This window comes from Chiloscyllium punctatum, chromosome 26 (genome assembly GCF_047496795.1).
Source record: "Chiloscyllium punctatum isolate Juve2018m chromosome 26, sChiPun1.3, whole genome shotgun sequence".
In the NCBI taxonomy this organism is placed as follows: Eukaryota; Metazoa; Chordata; class Chondrichthyes; order Orectolobiformes; family Hemiscylliidae; genus Chiloscyllium; species Chiloscyllium punctatum.
Genome location: NC_092764.1, coordinates 36857254 through 36872191, shown reverse-complemented (window position 1 = coordinate 36872191; position 14938 = coordinate 36857254). Strand labels below are relative to the sequence as shown.

General features: G+C 49.3%; 1 protein-coding gene across 2 annotated transcripts in view; it reads right to left on the bottom strand.

Moving 5' to 3' along the window:
- Positions 1-574: 574 nt before the first annotated feature.
- cep89 (centrosomal protein 89) overlaps positions 575-14938 on the bottom strand; it is a 122083-nt gene continuing 107719 nt past the window's right edge. For both annotated transcript variants that reach the window (XM_072596144.1, XM_072596145.1), the window contains one exon: positions 575-2796. In XM_072596144.1, the coding sequence (XP_072452245.1) occupies positions 2361-2796 (436 nt within the window). In that variant the 3' untranslated portion in view covers positions 575-2360. The remainder of the gene's footprint in view (positions 2797-14938) is intronic.

The following is a 14938-nucleotide window of genomic DNA, read 5'->3' as shown; positions in this document are numbered from 1 at the left end:
AAAACTACTGGTCAGTTAGTTAAAATAATGCCCATGATTAATTGTTATTCTGCAGAGGTTGGCTACTTTAGCTGAAACCATGTTTCGGCACTAGTAAGATAAATGATGCTCAAATTCTTTGCATAAGAGATGCTATGTGGCACAATCAAGCACTTATTACTCCTGCCAGATGTCATATGACCACATTGACCAATTAGAGCAAGTGATTTTGCCGAGTATAATCAAGTATGAAATACTGGACATGCCATCATTTTACATTATGAAGATGTTTCTGAGAAGTGACATACAAAATGAACAAGCATTGAAAAAATAACAATTTTGTACTTTTTTTCATACAGACACCACAAAATTAGGGAGGTATTTAATTCATTGAGTCAAGGATTCAGTATATAGCATTTCAAACCGGTAATGTTTGTAGGCATGTTGGTGCACATTGATACACAGCCATGCAGCACTGTGGGCCTCTGCAACTATCACAAAGCTCTGCTTAACCCAAATTTCAATCTATTGCCCTAATATATCAAGTATTTGCTGCAAATGCTTTCCTACTGTTATTTTCCTCCATTATTGATACGTCATAAATTTGATCTACCATCTAAGCAAAATATTCACAATCTGTTTTGGTGAATTTAATTTATCTAAGTCTTAAAATTCAACAAATCCATTATTGAGTACAAACTCAAGGTGCTGCAAAATGAACACGTCCTCTTTGGTTAGTGTTGAAGAGTACTAAACACTTAATAATAAACACGTTCTCATCTAATTTATTGTATTCACTGCATTTAGGAGTACATTAAAGTTGTACTATAAAAATGTTTATCGATAAATTCTGCAAGTCACTGACAATTCCCAGCATACCCATTATGTTTTTACATTATAAAATTCCCATTCCTGCACACAAATATACAAATAGTATAAAATTCCAACTATTCCTCTGTCTACCTTGCCCCTGCAAAACTCAACAAACCCTAAAACTGTTCCATAGTGTGTGTTCTTTCTGCCAAAGATGTAATGTCCCTTGGCAATATATAATTGTCTCGGCAGGAAGCCACTGGATGAAAAAAGTAAGGATAACTACTTAAAAAGTAAAGTAAAGCGACATTTTCATTTAAGTCTTTTTCTCTAGGAAGTAAGACACCTAATTAAATGAAATTTTAAAGGAAAACTAAGTCCCTGAGGTTCAAAAGTCCAAACCAATTGTGAAAATCTGGATAATTTTATCTAGAGGTGGCAAGGTATATTCAGGGATGCATCCTATTATAATGTAAATAAAACCAACAAAAGCATGTATCTATAAAGGATTTTTTTTTCCAAAATGGTTAATTTGAAGTAACTAGAAAATACTTTTTCAGCACATATAAACATTGTAATTTCAACAAGCACATGAAAAAAATATACATTGTTATAACTATGAGATTTATAAGGTTATTATATTTTGGAATTCTGCCACTAAACTTCCTTCATTTTACCATTAAATTATGTGACCTGTTCTGACACCTGCTTGACAATAATCAATCTTAAAATACCTAAGGAAGATTTAGATTGTTTTACTGGGAAGGTGGTGCAGAATATTTATGCTTGGAGACTGGCAACAGCCTGTGTGTTAACAGTGAAGGCGAAGAACCCTGAAAGTCCCAGAAAAATGTTGAGAATGTCTCGGTATAAACAATTGCAATTTAAACTATCAATTTACTGTCAAAAAGAAAGAAGGTTAAGGCTCTTAAGGGTTAAGCATTTCTAAGTAGACACAAGGCCCCGTGTAATTCATGTCACCAAGGTAAAGGATAGGAGGAAGCCTCTGAAAGACAGATTACAGATTTTCCCAGAACATTTGGTCTGCTTGGATCCAGGAGAACGGGGGTGTTAAAACAAAGCTGGTAGATTCACCTAGCTTGTGCTAGAACACAGATAATAGAAAAACACAACTTTTCTGTCAAAGAGATTGTGTGTAGATTAGGTTAAGTCAAAGATTACAAATGACCTGTTTGAGAACAGAACTGAATAGGAATCAACTCTTAGGAGTCAAGAATCATTTTGGATCGAGTCTGGGAAAACTGACAGTCTTTGTAAAGGTCTATGTAAAGTATAGCAGTATTTTCTGGGCTAAGAGGATGGGGGGGGGGGGGGGGGATGTTCTATTCTATTTAAAATAGTTCAAAGTTTAAATTGCTCACCACAAAACAATAGTGAGAACGTTTTTTCTAAGGTATTTGGCTACAAAATAGTTTTAAAACATGAAGTCTTGTGTCAATGTTTTAGCTGTTCATTTAAAAAGAAAATCAGACTTCCAGTTATCAGTCTATGTGAATATTGTACCATTTGCAAGAATAATAATATGATTACCATTGACATTTGAAAATTTAAGAGTAGAAACTATGCTCATTTTTGTCACTTTCATCAGAGGAGACAATTTGCTGCTGATCAGAGTCAGACTCAAACATCGGACTCTTGACAGTTTCTTCCCTGCGCTTTTTCTTTTTTTGCTGTGTGATTGCACAATCTCCACTTTCAGCCACACGATGAGGCTTATTAACATTTGGCCGCAGGTCATTTTCATGTGTCCTTCTATCTTCTATCCTTCTAGCAGAAGACAGTATTACATCACAATAGCTGATTGCTTTGAAATCTGATTGGCTGCTTAAATACCTGCGAGGGTTTCCTTCTATATCTGATCTATCAAAGCTGACAGTGTCCAAGAGATTACTTCTTTGTACAGTGCCATGCAAAAGATCCTTTATTCGACGATTTTCTCGTGTCGTTGATTCCCAAACTGTTTCGAGTTCAGATTCTACTTGTCTAAAAGGAATAGACAGTTTAAATAATTTAATGAACATTTATTTTAGGTGGATGAAAAACATTAAATAACTTAAAGACTTATGCAGTATTCAGTCTTCTGGTACCAACTCCTCATATTGATAGGAGGATTCTACAGTTAGTCCACTTTAGTATGAATGACCCAGGTGCTTGCTCAGAAATAAGAGGAATGTAACACATATAAATGCTGCAAATGTTCTTTTGGAAATTATTTTAGGCAAAACTAGTAAAGCTGTTTGTTTCTGGAATGATGTGATGTTTTGTCAATAGTGTTAATACATGATTTGGCACAAAAATTGAAAAGACTTCAACTGAGAATAAAAGCTGCTCAACAGATTTTCTGAGCAATTGTAACATATTGCTAGAAAGCACAAATCTGCACCAGCTTTCAACGTGTCTTTCACAGTGATAAAATTATTTATATTTCATCATATTATACAATTCTACAGCTTTAAATAAGGCTTTACCAATGAGATTGATTAAGAAGTGGAATTTAGAAACACGCTATTTCATTAGTCACTAAGTGAAACTATGAAAATATGGAAATTCTACAATCTACTGTTTGCTTTGTGAATAATGTCAGTGATGTTTAGCAATTAATACTGGAGGACTGAGTTCTGAAGGATTGTGGAAAATAATTTAAATAAAGCTTTGTGGACATACATGGAGTAAATTCTTTAAAAGAGCTCACAGAAAGCATATGGGGACTTTTTTTTTATACAACGCTTCTTGGAAATTGCATGATTGGTGATAATGTTTGTTTATCCACAGACTCGGTTAGTGTTGTTTTGAACAGCCTTTGAGTAGGCTTTGAGAAGATTCTTGTTTTATCCAGTTCAGTTGGAGGAAAGTCTGCTATGAACAAGCTGAGTCAAAAAGTGTGGCGCTGGAAAAGCACAGCACGTCAGATAGCATCAGAGGAGCAGGAGAGTGCTTCTCGGCTGTTGCCAGACTTCAAGCATAAATACTCTATCACCTTTCTGCACGTTTCGGGATCAGGAATCGGGGGGGGGGGCGGGGGGAAGGTGGTGGGAGATAAATAGGATATCTGCTCCACCTTCCCCACCGACCTATCACAATCACCCCCCACTTGCATCTACCAATCACTTTCCCAGCTACCTTCCCCCTAGTCCCAGCCCCACTCTCCTATTTATCTTTCATCCCCCTTCCGTCCCCCTCCCAACATTCCTGATGAAGGTCTTATGCCCAAAACGTCGACCCTCTTGTTCCTTGGATGCTGCCTGACCTGGTGCGCTTTTCCAGCGCCACACGTTTTGACTCTGACTCTCCAGCATCTGCAGTCCTCACTTTCTCCAATTAACAAGCTGAGTTGGAGGAAAGCTTTCTATGAACAAGCTGTTCAGATAAATAGGAAAACCTTTACAGAAACTAGGGTAAAATCTAATTTTTCTGTTGAAGAAGCAAGTGAAAGATGACAACAACATTATATTGCCTGAGCAAGTCGTGCCAGCAAGATTTCAGAGTGTTTGATTGGTGCCTTTCTATTCATGAGAGCAGCAGGCTCCAGTACATCCTATGCTTTACCTTTTGACTTCAACAGTGTCCCATAATCCTTCCTTGGACAGGCGATCTGTGTCTTTGTTTCCCTCTTCAGAGAGGGAGGGGAGGGGGTGTAAGGGTTAGATAGATAGATAGATCGATCGATTGATAGAGAGAGCGAGAGAGCGAGATAGAGAGCGAGAGAGCGAGAGAGCGAGATAGAGAGCGAGAGAGCGAGATAGAGAGCGAGAGAGCGAGATAGAGAGCGAGAGAGCGAGAGAGCGAGATAGAGAGCGAGAGAGAGAGCGAGAGAGCGAGAGAGCGAGCGAGAGAGCGAGAGAGCGAGCGAGAGAGCGAGAGAGCAAGCGAGAGAGAGAGCGAGAGAGCGAGAGAGCGAGAGAGAGAGCGAGAGAGAGAGCGAGAGAGAGAGCGAGAGAGAGAGCGAGAGAGAGAGCGAGAGAGAGAGCGAGAGAGCGAGAGAAAGAGCGAGAGAGAGAGCGAGAGAGAGAGCGAGAGAGAGAGCGAGAGAGAGAGCGAGAGAGAGAGCAAGAGAGCGAGAGAGCGAGAGAGCAAGAGAGAGAGCGAGAGAGCGAGATAGAGAGCGAGAGAGCGAGAGAGCGAGAGAGCGAGAGAGCGAGAGAGCGAGATAGAGAGCGAGAGAGCGAGAGAGCGAGATAGAGAGCGAGAGAGAGAGCGAGAGAGAGAGCGAGAGAGAGAGCGAGAGAGAGAGCGAGAGAGCGAGAGAGCGAGAGAGAGAGCGAGAGAGCGAGAGAGCGAGAGAGCGAGATAGAGAGCGAGAGAGCGAGAGAGCGAGATAGAGAGCGAGAGAGCGAGATAGAGAGCGAGAGAGCGAGATAGAGAGCGAGAGAGCGAGATAGAGAGCGAGAGAGCGAGATAGAGAGCGAGAGAGCGAGATAGAGAGCGAGAGAGCGAGATAGAGAGCGAGAGAGCGAGATAGAGAGCGAGAGAGCGAGATAGAGAGCGAGAGAGCGAGATAGAGAGCGAGAGAGCGAGAGCGAGATAGCGAGAGAGAGAGCTAGAGAGCGAGAGAGCGAGAGCGAGATAGCGAGAGAGAGAGCTAGAGAGCGAGAGAGAGAGCGAGAGAGAGAGCGAGAGAGAGAGCGAGAGAGCGAGCGAGAGAGCGAGCGAGAGAGCGAGCGAGAGAGCGAGCGAGAGAGCGAGATAGCGAGATAGCGAGCGAGAGAGCGAGAGAGAGAGCGAGAGAGAGAGGGAGAGAGAGAGCTAGAGAGCGAGAGAGAGAGCGAGAGAGAGAGCGAGAGAGAGAGCGAGAGAGAGAGCGAGAGAGAGAGCGAGAGAGGGAGAGAGAGAGGGAGAGAGAGAGCGAGAGAGAGAGCGAGAGAGAGAGCGAGAGAGAGAGCGAGAGAGCGAGCGAGAGAGCGAGAGAGCGAGAGAGAGAGCGAGAGAGGGAGAGAGAGAGCGAGAGAGAGAGCGAGAGAGAGAGCGAGAGAGAGAGCGAGAGAGAGAGCGAGAGAGCGAGCGAGAGAGCGAGCGAGAGAGCGAGCGAGAGAGCGAGCGAGAGAGCGAGAGAGCGAGAGAGAGAGCGAGAGAGAGCGAGAGAGCGAGCGAGAGAGAGAGAGCGAGAGAGCGAGAGAGCGAGATAGAGAGCGAGAGAGCGAGATAGAGAGCGAGAGAGCGAGAGAGCAAGAGAGCGAGCGAGAGAGCGAGATAGAGAGAGAGCGAGAGAGCGAGATAGAGAGCGAGAGAGCGAGAGAGCGAGAGAGCGAGAGAGCGAGCGAGAGAGCGAGAGAGAGCGAGAGAGCGAGCGAGAGAGAGAGAGAGAGAGAGCGAGAGAGCGAGATAGAGAGCGAGAGAGCGAGATAGAGAGCGAGAGAGCGAGAGAGCAAGAGAGCGAGCGAGAGAGCGAGATAGAGAGAGAGCGAGAGAGCGAGATAGAGAGCGAGAGAGCGAGAGAGCGAGAGAGCGAGAGAGCGAGCGAGAGAGCGAGAGAGAGAGCGAGAGAGAGAGCGAGAGAGAGAGCGAGAGAGAGAGCGAGAGAGCGAGAGAGCGAGAGCGCGAGAGAGCGAGAGAGCGAGAGAGAGAGCGAGAGAGCGAGCGAGAGAGAGAGCGAGAGAGAGAGCGAGAGAGAGAGCGAGAGAGCGAGAGCGCGAGAGCGCGAGAGAGCGAGAGAGCGAGAGAGAGAGCGAGAGAGCGAGAGAGCGAGAGAGCGAGAGAGCGAGAGAGCGAGAGAGCGAGAGAGCGAGAGAGCGAGAGAGCGAGCGAGATAGAGAGCGAGAGCGAGAGAGCGAGATAGAGAGCGAGATAGAGAGCGAGAGAGCGAGATAGAGAGCGATAGAGCGAGCGAGAGAGCGAGCGAGAGAGCGAGCGAGAGAGCGAGCGAGATAGAGAGCGAGATAGAGAGCGAGATAGAGAGCGAGATAGAGAGCGAGATAGAGAGCGAGATAGAGAGCGAGAGAGCGAGCGAGATAGAGAGCGAGAGAGCGAGAGATAGAGAGCGAGAGCGCGAGATAGAGAGCGAGAGCGCGAGATAGAGAGCGAGAGAGCGCGAGATAGAGAGCGAGAGAGCGCGAGATAGAGAGCGAGAGAGCGCGAGACAGAGAGAGAGAGAGCGCGAGATAGAGAGCGAGAGAGCGCGAGACAGAGAGAGAGAGAGAGCGCGAGACAGAGAGAGAGAGAGAGAGCGCGAGACAGAGAGAGAGAGAGAGAGAGCGCGAGACAGAGAGAGAGAGAGAGAGAGAGAGCGCGAGACAGAGAGAGAGAGCGAGAGAGCGAGCGAGAGAGCGAGAGAGCGAGAGAGAGAGATAGCGAGCGAGAGAGCGAGATAGCGAGATAGAGAGCGAGATAGAGAGCGAGATAGAGAGCGAGATAGAGAGCGAGATAGAGAGCGAGAGAGCGCGAGATAGAGAGCGAGAGAGCGCGAGATAGAGAGCGAGAGAGCGCGAGACAGAGAGAGAGAGAGCGTGAGACAGAGAGAGAGAGAGCGCGAGATAGAGAGCGAGAGAGCGCGAGACAGAGAGAGAGAGAGCGCGAGACAGAGAGAGAGAGAGAGAGAGAGCGCGAGACAGAGAGAGAGAGAGAGAGAGCGCGAGACAGAGAGAGAGAGAGAGCGCGAGACAGAGAGAGAGAGAGAGAGCGCGAGACAGAGAGAGAGAGAGAGAGCGCGAGACAGAGAGAGAGCGCGAGAGAGCGCGAGAGAGCGAGCGAGAGAGCGAGCGAGAGAGCGAGCGAGAGAGCGAGAGAGAGAGCGAGCGAGAGAGCGAGAGAGCGAGCGAGAGAGCGAGAGAGCGAGATAGAGAGCGAGAGAGCGAGATAGAGAGCGAGAGAGCGAGATAGAGAGCGAGAGAGCGAGATAGAGAGCGAGAGAGCGAGAGAGAGAGCGAGAGAGAGAGCGAGAGAGAGAGCGAGATAGAGAGCGAGAGAGCGAGATAGAGAGCGAGATAGAGAGCGAGAGAGAGAGCGAGAGAAAGAGCGAGAGAGAGAGCGAGATAGAGAGCGAGAGAGCGAGATAGAGAGCGAGATAGAGAGCGAGAGCGCGAGATAGAGAGCGAGATAGAGCGCGAGATAGAGCGCGAGATAGAGCGCGAGATAGAGCGCGAGATAGAGCGCGAGATAGAGCGCGAGATAGAGCGCGAGATAGAGCGCGAGATAGAGCGCGAGATAGAGCGCGAGATAGAGCGCGAGATAGAGCGCGAGATAGAGCGCGAGATAGAGCGCGAGATAGAGCGCGAGATAGAGCGCGAGATAGAGCGCGAGATAGAGCGCGAGATAGAGCGCGAGATAGAGCGCGAGATAGAGCGCGAGATAGAGCGCGAGATAGTGCGCGAGATAGAGCGCGAGATAGAGCGCGAGATAGAGCGCGAGATAGAGCGCGAGATAGAGCGCGAGATAGAGCGCGAGATAGAGCGCGAGATAGAGCGCGAGATAGAGCGCGAGATAGAGCGCGAGATAGAGCGCGAGATAGAGCGCGAGATAGAGCGCGAGATAGAGCGCGAGATAGAGCGCGAGATAGAGCGCGAGATAGAGCGCGAGATAGAGCGCGAGATAGAGCGCGAGATAGAGCGCGAGATAGAGCGCGAGATAGAGCGCGAGATAGAGCGCGAGATAGGGCGCGAGATAGAGCGCGAGATAGAGCGCGAGATAGGGCGCGAGATAGAGCGCGAGATAGAGCGCGAGATAGAGCGCGAGATAGAGCGCGAGATAGAGCGCGAGATAGAGCGCGAGAGAGCGAGAGAGCGCGAGATAGAGAGCGAGAGAGCGTGAGAGAGAGAGCGCGAGACAGAGAGAGAGAGAGAGAGAGCGCGAGACAGAGAGAGAGAGAGAGCGCGAGACAGAGAGAGAGAGAGAGAGCGCGAGACAGAGAGAGAGAGCACGAGACAGAGAGAGAGAGAGCGCGAGACAGAGAGAGAGAGAGCGCGAGACAGAGAGAGAGAGAGCGCGAGACAGAGAGAGAGCGCGAGACAGAGAGAGAGAGAGCGCGAGATAGAGAGAGAGAGAGCGCGAGATAGAGAGAGAGAGAGCGCGAGATAGAGAGAGTTAGAGCGCGAGATAGAGAGAGAGAGAGCGCGAGACAGAGAGAGAGAGAGCGCGAGACAGAGAGAGAGAGCGCGAGATAGATAGAGAGAGCGCGAGATAGATAGAGAGAGCGCGAGATAGATAGAGAGAGAGAGCGCGAGACAGAGAGAGAGAGAGCGCGAGATAGAGAGAGAGAGCGCGAGATAGAGAGAGAGAGCGCGAGATAGAGAGAGAGAGAGAGCGCGAGATAGAGAGAGAGAGCGCGAGATAGAGAGAGAGAGAGAGAGCGCGAGACAGAGAGAGAGGGCGCGAGACAGAGAGAGAGAGACAGATAGATAGAGAGAGCGCGAGATAGATAGAGAGAGAGAGCGCGAGACAGAGAGAGAGAGCGCGAGACAGAGAGAGAGAGACATAGATAGAGAGAGAGACATAGATAGAGAGAGAGAGCGCGAGATAGAGAGAGAGAGAGCGTGAGATAGAGAGAGAGAGCGCGAGACAGAGAGAGAGGGCGCGAGACAGAGAGAGAGAGACATAGAAAGAGAGAGAGAGACATAGATAGATAGAGAGAGCGCGAGATAGATAGAGAGAGAGCGTGAGACAGAGAGAGAGAGAGCGCGAGACAGAGAGAGAGCGAGCGAGAGAGCGAGAGAGCGAGAGAGCGAGAGCGCGAGAGAGCGAGAGCGCGAGAGCGCGAGAGAGCGAGAGCGCGAGAGAGCGAGAGAGCGAGAGCGCGAGAGAGCGAGAGAGCGAGAGAGCGAGAGAGCGAGAGCGAGATAGAGAGCGAGATAGAGAGCGAGATAGAGAGCGAGAGAGCGAGATAGAGAGCGAGAGAGCGAGATAGAGAGCGAGAGAGCGAGATAGAGAGCGAGAGAGCGAGAGAGATAGAGAGCGAGATAGAGAGCGAGATAGAGAGCGAGAGAGCGCGAGATAGAGAGCGAGACAGCGCGAGATAGGGAGCGAGAGAGCGCGAGATAGGGAGCGAGAGAGCGCGAGATAGGGAGCGAGAGAGCGCGAGACAGAGAGAGAGAGAGCGCGAGATAGAGAGCGAGAGAGCGCGAGACAGAGAGAGAGCGCGAGACAGAGAGAGAGAGAGAGCGCGAGATAGAGAGAGAGAGAAAGCGCGAGACAGAGAGAGAGGGCGCGAGACAGAGAGAGAGAGACATAGATAGATAGAGAGAGCGCGAGATAGATAGAGAGAGAGAGCGCGAGACAGAGAGAGAGAGCGCGAGACAGAGAGAGAGAGACATAGATAGAGAGAGAGAGACATAGATAGAGAGAGAGAGCGCAAGATAGAGAGAGAGAGAGCGCGAGATAGAGAGAGAGAGAGCGCGAGATAGAGAGAGAGGGCGCGAGACAGAGAGAGAGGGCGCGAGACAGAGAGAGAGAGACATAGATAGAGAGAGAGAGAGACATAGATAGATAGAGAGAGCGCGAGATAGATAGAGAGAGAGCGCGAGACAGAGAGAGAGAGACATAGATAGAGAGAGAGGGCGCGAGATAGAGAGAGAGGGCGCGAGATAGAGAGAGAGAGCGCGAGACAGAGAGGGCGCAAGACAGAGAGAGAGGGCGCGAGACAGAGAGAGAGAGCGCGAGACAGAGAGAGAGAGCGCGAGACAGAGAGAGAGAGCGCGAGACAGAGAGAGAGAGCGCGAGACAGAGAGAGAGAGCGCGAGACAGAGAGAGAGAGCGCGAGACAGAGAGAGAGAGCGCGAGACAGAGAGAGAGAGCGCGAGACAGAGAGAGAGAGCGCGAGACAGAGAGAGAGAGCGCGAGACAGAGAGAGAGAGCGCGAGACAGAGAGAGAGAGCGCGAGACAGAGAGAGAGGGCGCGAGACAGAGAGAGAGAGGGCGCGAGACAGAGAGGGCGCGAGACAGAGAGAGAGAGACATAGATAGAGAGAGAGAGACATAGATAGAGAGAGAGAGACATAGATAGAGAGAGAGAGCGCGAGATAGATAGAGAGAGAGAGCGCGAGACAGAGAGAGAGAGAGCGCGAGACAGAGAGAGAGAGACATAGATAGAGAGAGAGGGCGCGAGATAGAGAGGGCGCGAGATAGAGAGAGAGAGCGTGAGACAGAGAGAGAGAGCGCGAGACAGAGAGAGAGAGCGCGAGACAGAGAGAGAGAGCGCGAGGCAGAGAGAGAGAGCGCGAGGCAGAGAGAGAGAGCGCGAGACAGAGAGAGCGCGAGACAGAGAGAGAGAGCGCGCGAGACAGAGAGAGAGAGAGCGCGAGATAGAGAGAGAGAGAGAGACATAGATAGATAGAGAGAGCGCGAGACAGAGAGAGAGAGCGCGAGACAGAGAGAGAGAGCGCGAGACAGAGAGAGAGAGACATAGATAGAGAGAGAGAGAGCGCGAGATAGAGAGAGAGAGAGCGCGAGATAGAGAGAGAGAGAGCGCGAGATAGAGAGAGGGCGCGAGACAGAGAGAGAGGGCGCGAGACAGAGAGAGAGGGCGCGAGACAGAGAGAGAGGGCGCGAGACAGAGAGAGAGGGCGCGAGACAGAGAGAGAGGGCGCGAGACAGAGAGAGAGGGCGCGAGACAGAGAGAGAGGGCGCGAGACAGAGAGAGAGGGCGCGAGACAGAGAGAGAGGGCGCGAGACAGAGAGAGAGAGACATAGATAGATAGAGAGAGCGCGAGATAGATAGAGAGAGAGAGCGCGAGATAGAGAGAGAGAGAGCGCGAGACAGAGAGAGCGCGAGACAGAGAGAGAGAGCGCGCGAGACAGAGAGAGAGAGCGCGCGAGACAGAGAGAGAGAGAGCGCGAGACAGAGAGAGAGAGAGCGCGAGACAGAGAGAGAGAGAGAGCGCGAGACAGAGAGAGAGAGTGCGCGAGACAGAGAGAGAGAGAGCGCGAGACAGAGAGAGAGAGAGCGCGAGACAGAGAGAGAGAGAGCGCGAGACAGAGAGAGAGAGAGCGCGAGACAGAGAGAGAGAGAGAGCGAGACAGAGAGAGAGAGAGAGCGCGAGACAGAGAGAGAGAGAGCGCGAGACAGAGAGAGAGAGAGCGCGAGACAGAGAGAGAGAGAGAGCGCGAGATAGAGAGAGAGAGCGCGAGATAGATAGAGAGAGAGAGCGCGAGATAGAGAGAGAGAGAGAGCGCGAGATAGAGAGAGAGAGAGCGCGAGATAGAGAGAGAGAGCGCGCGCGAGATAGAGAGAGAGAGAGCGCGAGATAGAGAGAGAGAGAGCGCGAGATAGAGAGAGAGAGAGCGCGAGACAGAGAGAGAGAGAGCGCGAGACAGAGAGAGAGAGACATAGATAGAGAGAGAGAGCGCGAGACAGAGAGAGAGAGAGCGCGAGACAGAGAGAGAGAGAGAGACACATAGATAGAGAGAGAGAGCGCGAGACAGAGAGAGAGAGAGCGCGAGACAGAGAGAGAGAGAGCGCGAGACAGAGAGAGAGAGAGCGCGAGACAGAGAGAGAGAGAGCGCGAGACAGAGAGAGAGAGAGCGCGAGACAGAGAGAGAGAGAGCGCGAGACAGAGAGAGAGAGAGCGCGAGACAGAGAGAGCGCGAGACAGAGAGAGAGAGCGCGCGAGACAGAGAGAGAGAGAGCGCGAGACAGAGAGAGAGAGCGCGCGAGACAGAGAGAGAGAGAGCGCGAGACAGAGAGAGAGAGAGCGCGAGACAGAGAGAGAGAGAGCGCGAGACAGAGAGAGAGAGAGCGCGAGACAGAGAGAGAGAGAGCGCGAGACAGAGAGAGAGAGAGCGAGACAGAGAGAGAGAGAGAGCGCGAGACAGAGAGAGAGAGAGCGCGAGACAGAGAGAGAGAGAGAGCGCGAGACAGAGAGAGAGCGCGAGACAGAGAGAGAGAGAGAGCGCGAGACAGAGAGAGAGAGAGCGCGAGACAGAGAGAGAGAGAGCGCGAGACAGAGAGAGAGAGAGAGCGCGAGACAGAGAGAGAGATAGAGCGCGAGACAGAGAGAGAGAGAGAGCGCGAGACAGAGAGAGAGAGCGCGAGACAGAGAGAGAGAGCGCGAGACAGAGAGAGAGAGCGCGAGACAGAGAGAGAGAGCGCGAGACAGAGAGAGAGAGCGCGAGACAGAGAGAGAGAGCGCGAGACAGAGAGAGAGAGCGCGAGACAGAGAGAGCGCGAGATAGAGAGAGCGCGAGACAGAGAGAGCGCGAGATAGAGAGAGAGCGCGAGATAGAGCGAGAGATAGAGCGAGAGAGAGCGAGATAGATAGAGAGCGAGATAGATAGATAGATAGAGAGAGAGCGAGATAGAGACATAGATAGATAGAGACATAGATAGATAGAGACATAGATAGATAGAGACATAGATAGATAGTGACATAGATAGATAGATAGTGACATAGATAGAGACATAGAGAGATAGAGAGATAGAGAGATAGAGCGAGATAGAGACATAGATAGAGAGAGAGCGAGAGATAGAGCGAGCAAGAGATAGAGCGAGCGAGCGAGATAGAGAGCGAGCGAGCGAGATAGAGAGCGAGCGAGATAGAGAGCGAGCGAGATAGAGAGCGAGCGAGATAGAGAGCGAGCGAGATAGAGAGCGAGCGAGATAGAGAGCGAGCGAGATAGAGAGAGAGCGAGATAGAGACATAGAGAGAGCGCGATAGAGAGATAGATAGATAGAGATAGAGCGCGAGAGAGTGATAGAGAGAGATCGATAGATAGAGGGAGAAAGCAAAAGAAAGAGAGAGGGACAGGGAGAGAAAGAGATACACACAGACACACAATCTATCTCTGTCTTAAACACACACAATGACTTGGCCTCTACAGCCTTCTGCAGCAATGAGCTCCACAGATTCACCATTGTCTAGCTGAAGAAATTCCTCCTCACCTCAGTTCTAAAGGGACATCCCTTCACTTTGATGGTGAGCCATCGGGTCCTCAGTCCCTCCTACTAGTGGAAACATCTTCTCCACAACCACTATGTCCAGGTCTCTCAGTATTCTGTAATAGTATTCCCCTGCCTCCTCATTCCTCCCCACCCCAACCTTCTAAACTCCGGAGTCCTTACATAGCCTTAACAGTACATCTCTATCCCTGTAATCTTTCTCTCTTGAAATGAATGCCAACATTACATTTGCTTTCCTAACTATTGACTGAACTTGCATTTTAACCTTTAGAGAAAGCTGAATTAGGACTCCTAAGTCTCTTTCTGCTTCAAATTTCCAAAGCTTTCCCCATTTAAAAATTAGCCTCTTCATCCTACCAAAGTACATATCCTCACACTTTCCCATATTGTTTTCCAACTGCCAATTCATTGTCCCCTCTCCCAACCTGTCCAAGTCTTCCTGTTGCTTTCCCGCTTCCTCAACACTACCTGACCCTCCATCTATCTTTGTGTCATCTGTAAACTTAGCAACATTGCCCTTTGTTCCTTCCAAGATGTGTTTTACAGATTAACTCGCCTCTAGCTGAAGAAATTCCTCCTCATCTCAGCCCTCAAGTCCTAGTCTCTCCTACTTGTGGAAACACCTTCTCTAGCCCTTCTAAGTTTCAATCCTTCATCCTTCTAAACTCCAAGTACAGACCCAGAGCCTTAACCACTCCTTATATGATAAGCCCTTAATTCGGATCATTCTTGTAAACTTCTGGATGCCCTCCAAAGCCATCATATTCTTCTTCAACACGTGGCCCAAAACTGCTCACAATATTTCAAATGCAATCTGACCAGGGCACTATGAGCAACTTTAGGCCCCGCATCTTAGCAAAGCTATACTATTCTTGGACAGTGTACAGTGTACACTTAACAGATTTATTTCTAGACTTCAAGGGTTAAGTTAGGAAGCAAGATTCCAAAACATGTTCTATTCAAGGGAATTTGCAAAATTAAGATATTAAGGGGAACAGATGGAGTAGATGATGAATCAATTCCACTATGCAGGATTTAGGGAGCATAATCTACAAGTTAGAGCCAGAGTTTTCAGGAGTAATTTGAGAAAACATTTTGATGCACAAAGGATGCCAGAATGTTGGAACCATCTTCTGCAATAATAATTAATTGTAGATCAACTGTTACTTTGAAATCTGACATTGATAAACTCTTGTGAATCAAAGTTTTAATGATTTTGGAACAAAGGTAGGTATATAGAATTAGGTCATAGATTATTAAATGGCAAAACAGGCTTAAATGGCCTATTCCCATTCTTCTTTCATTA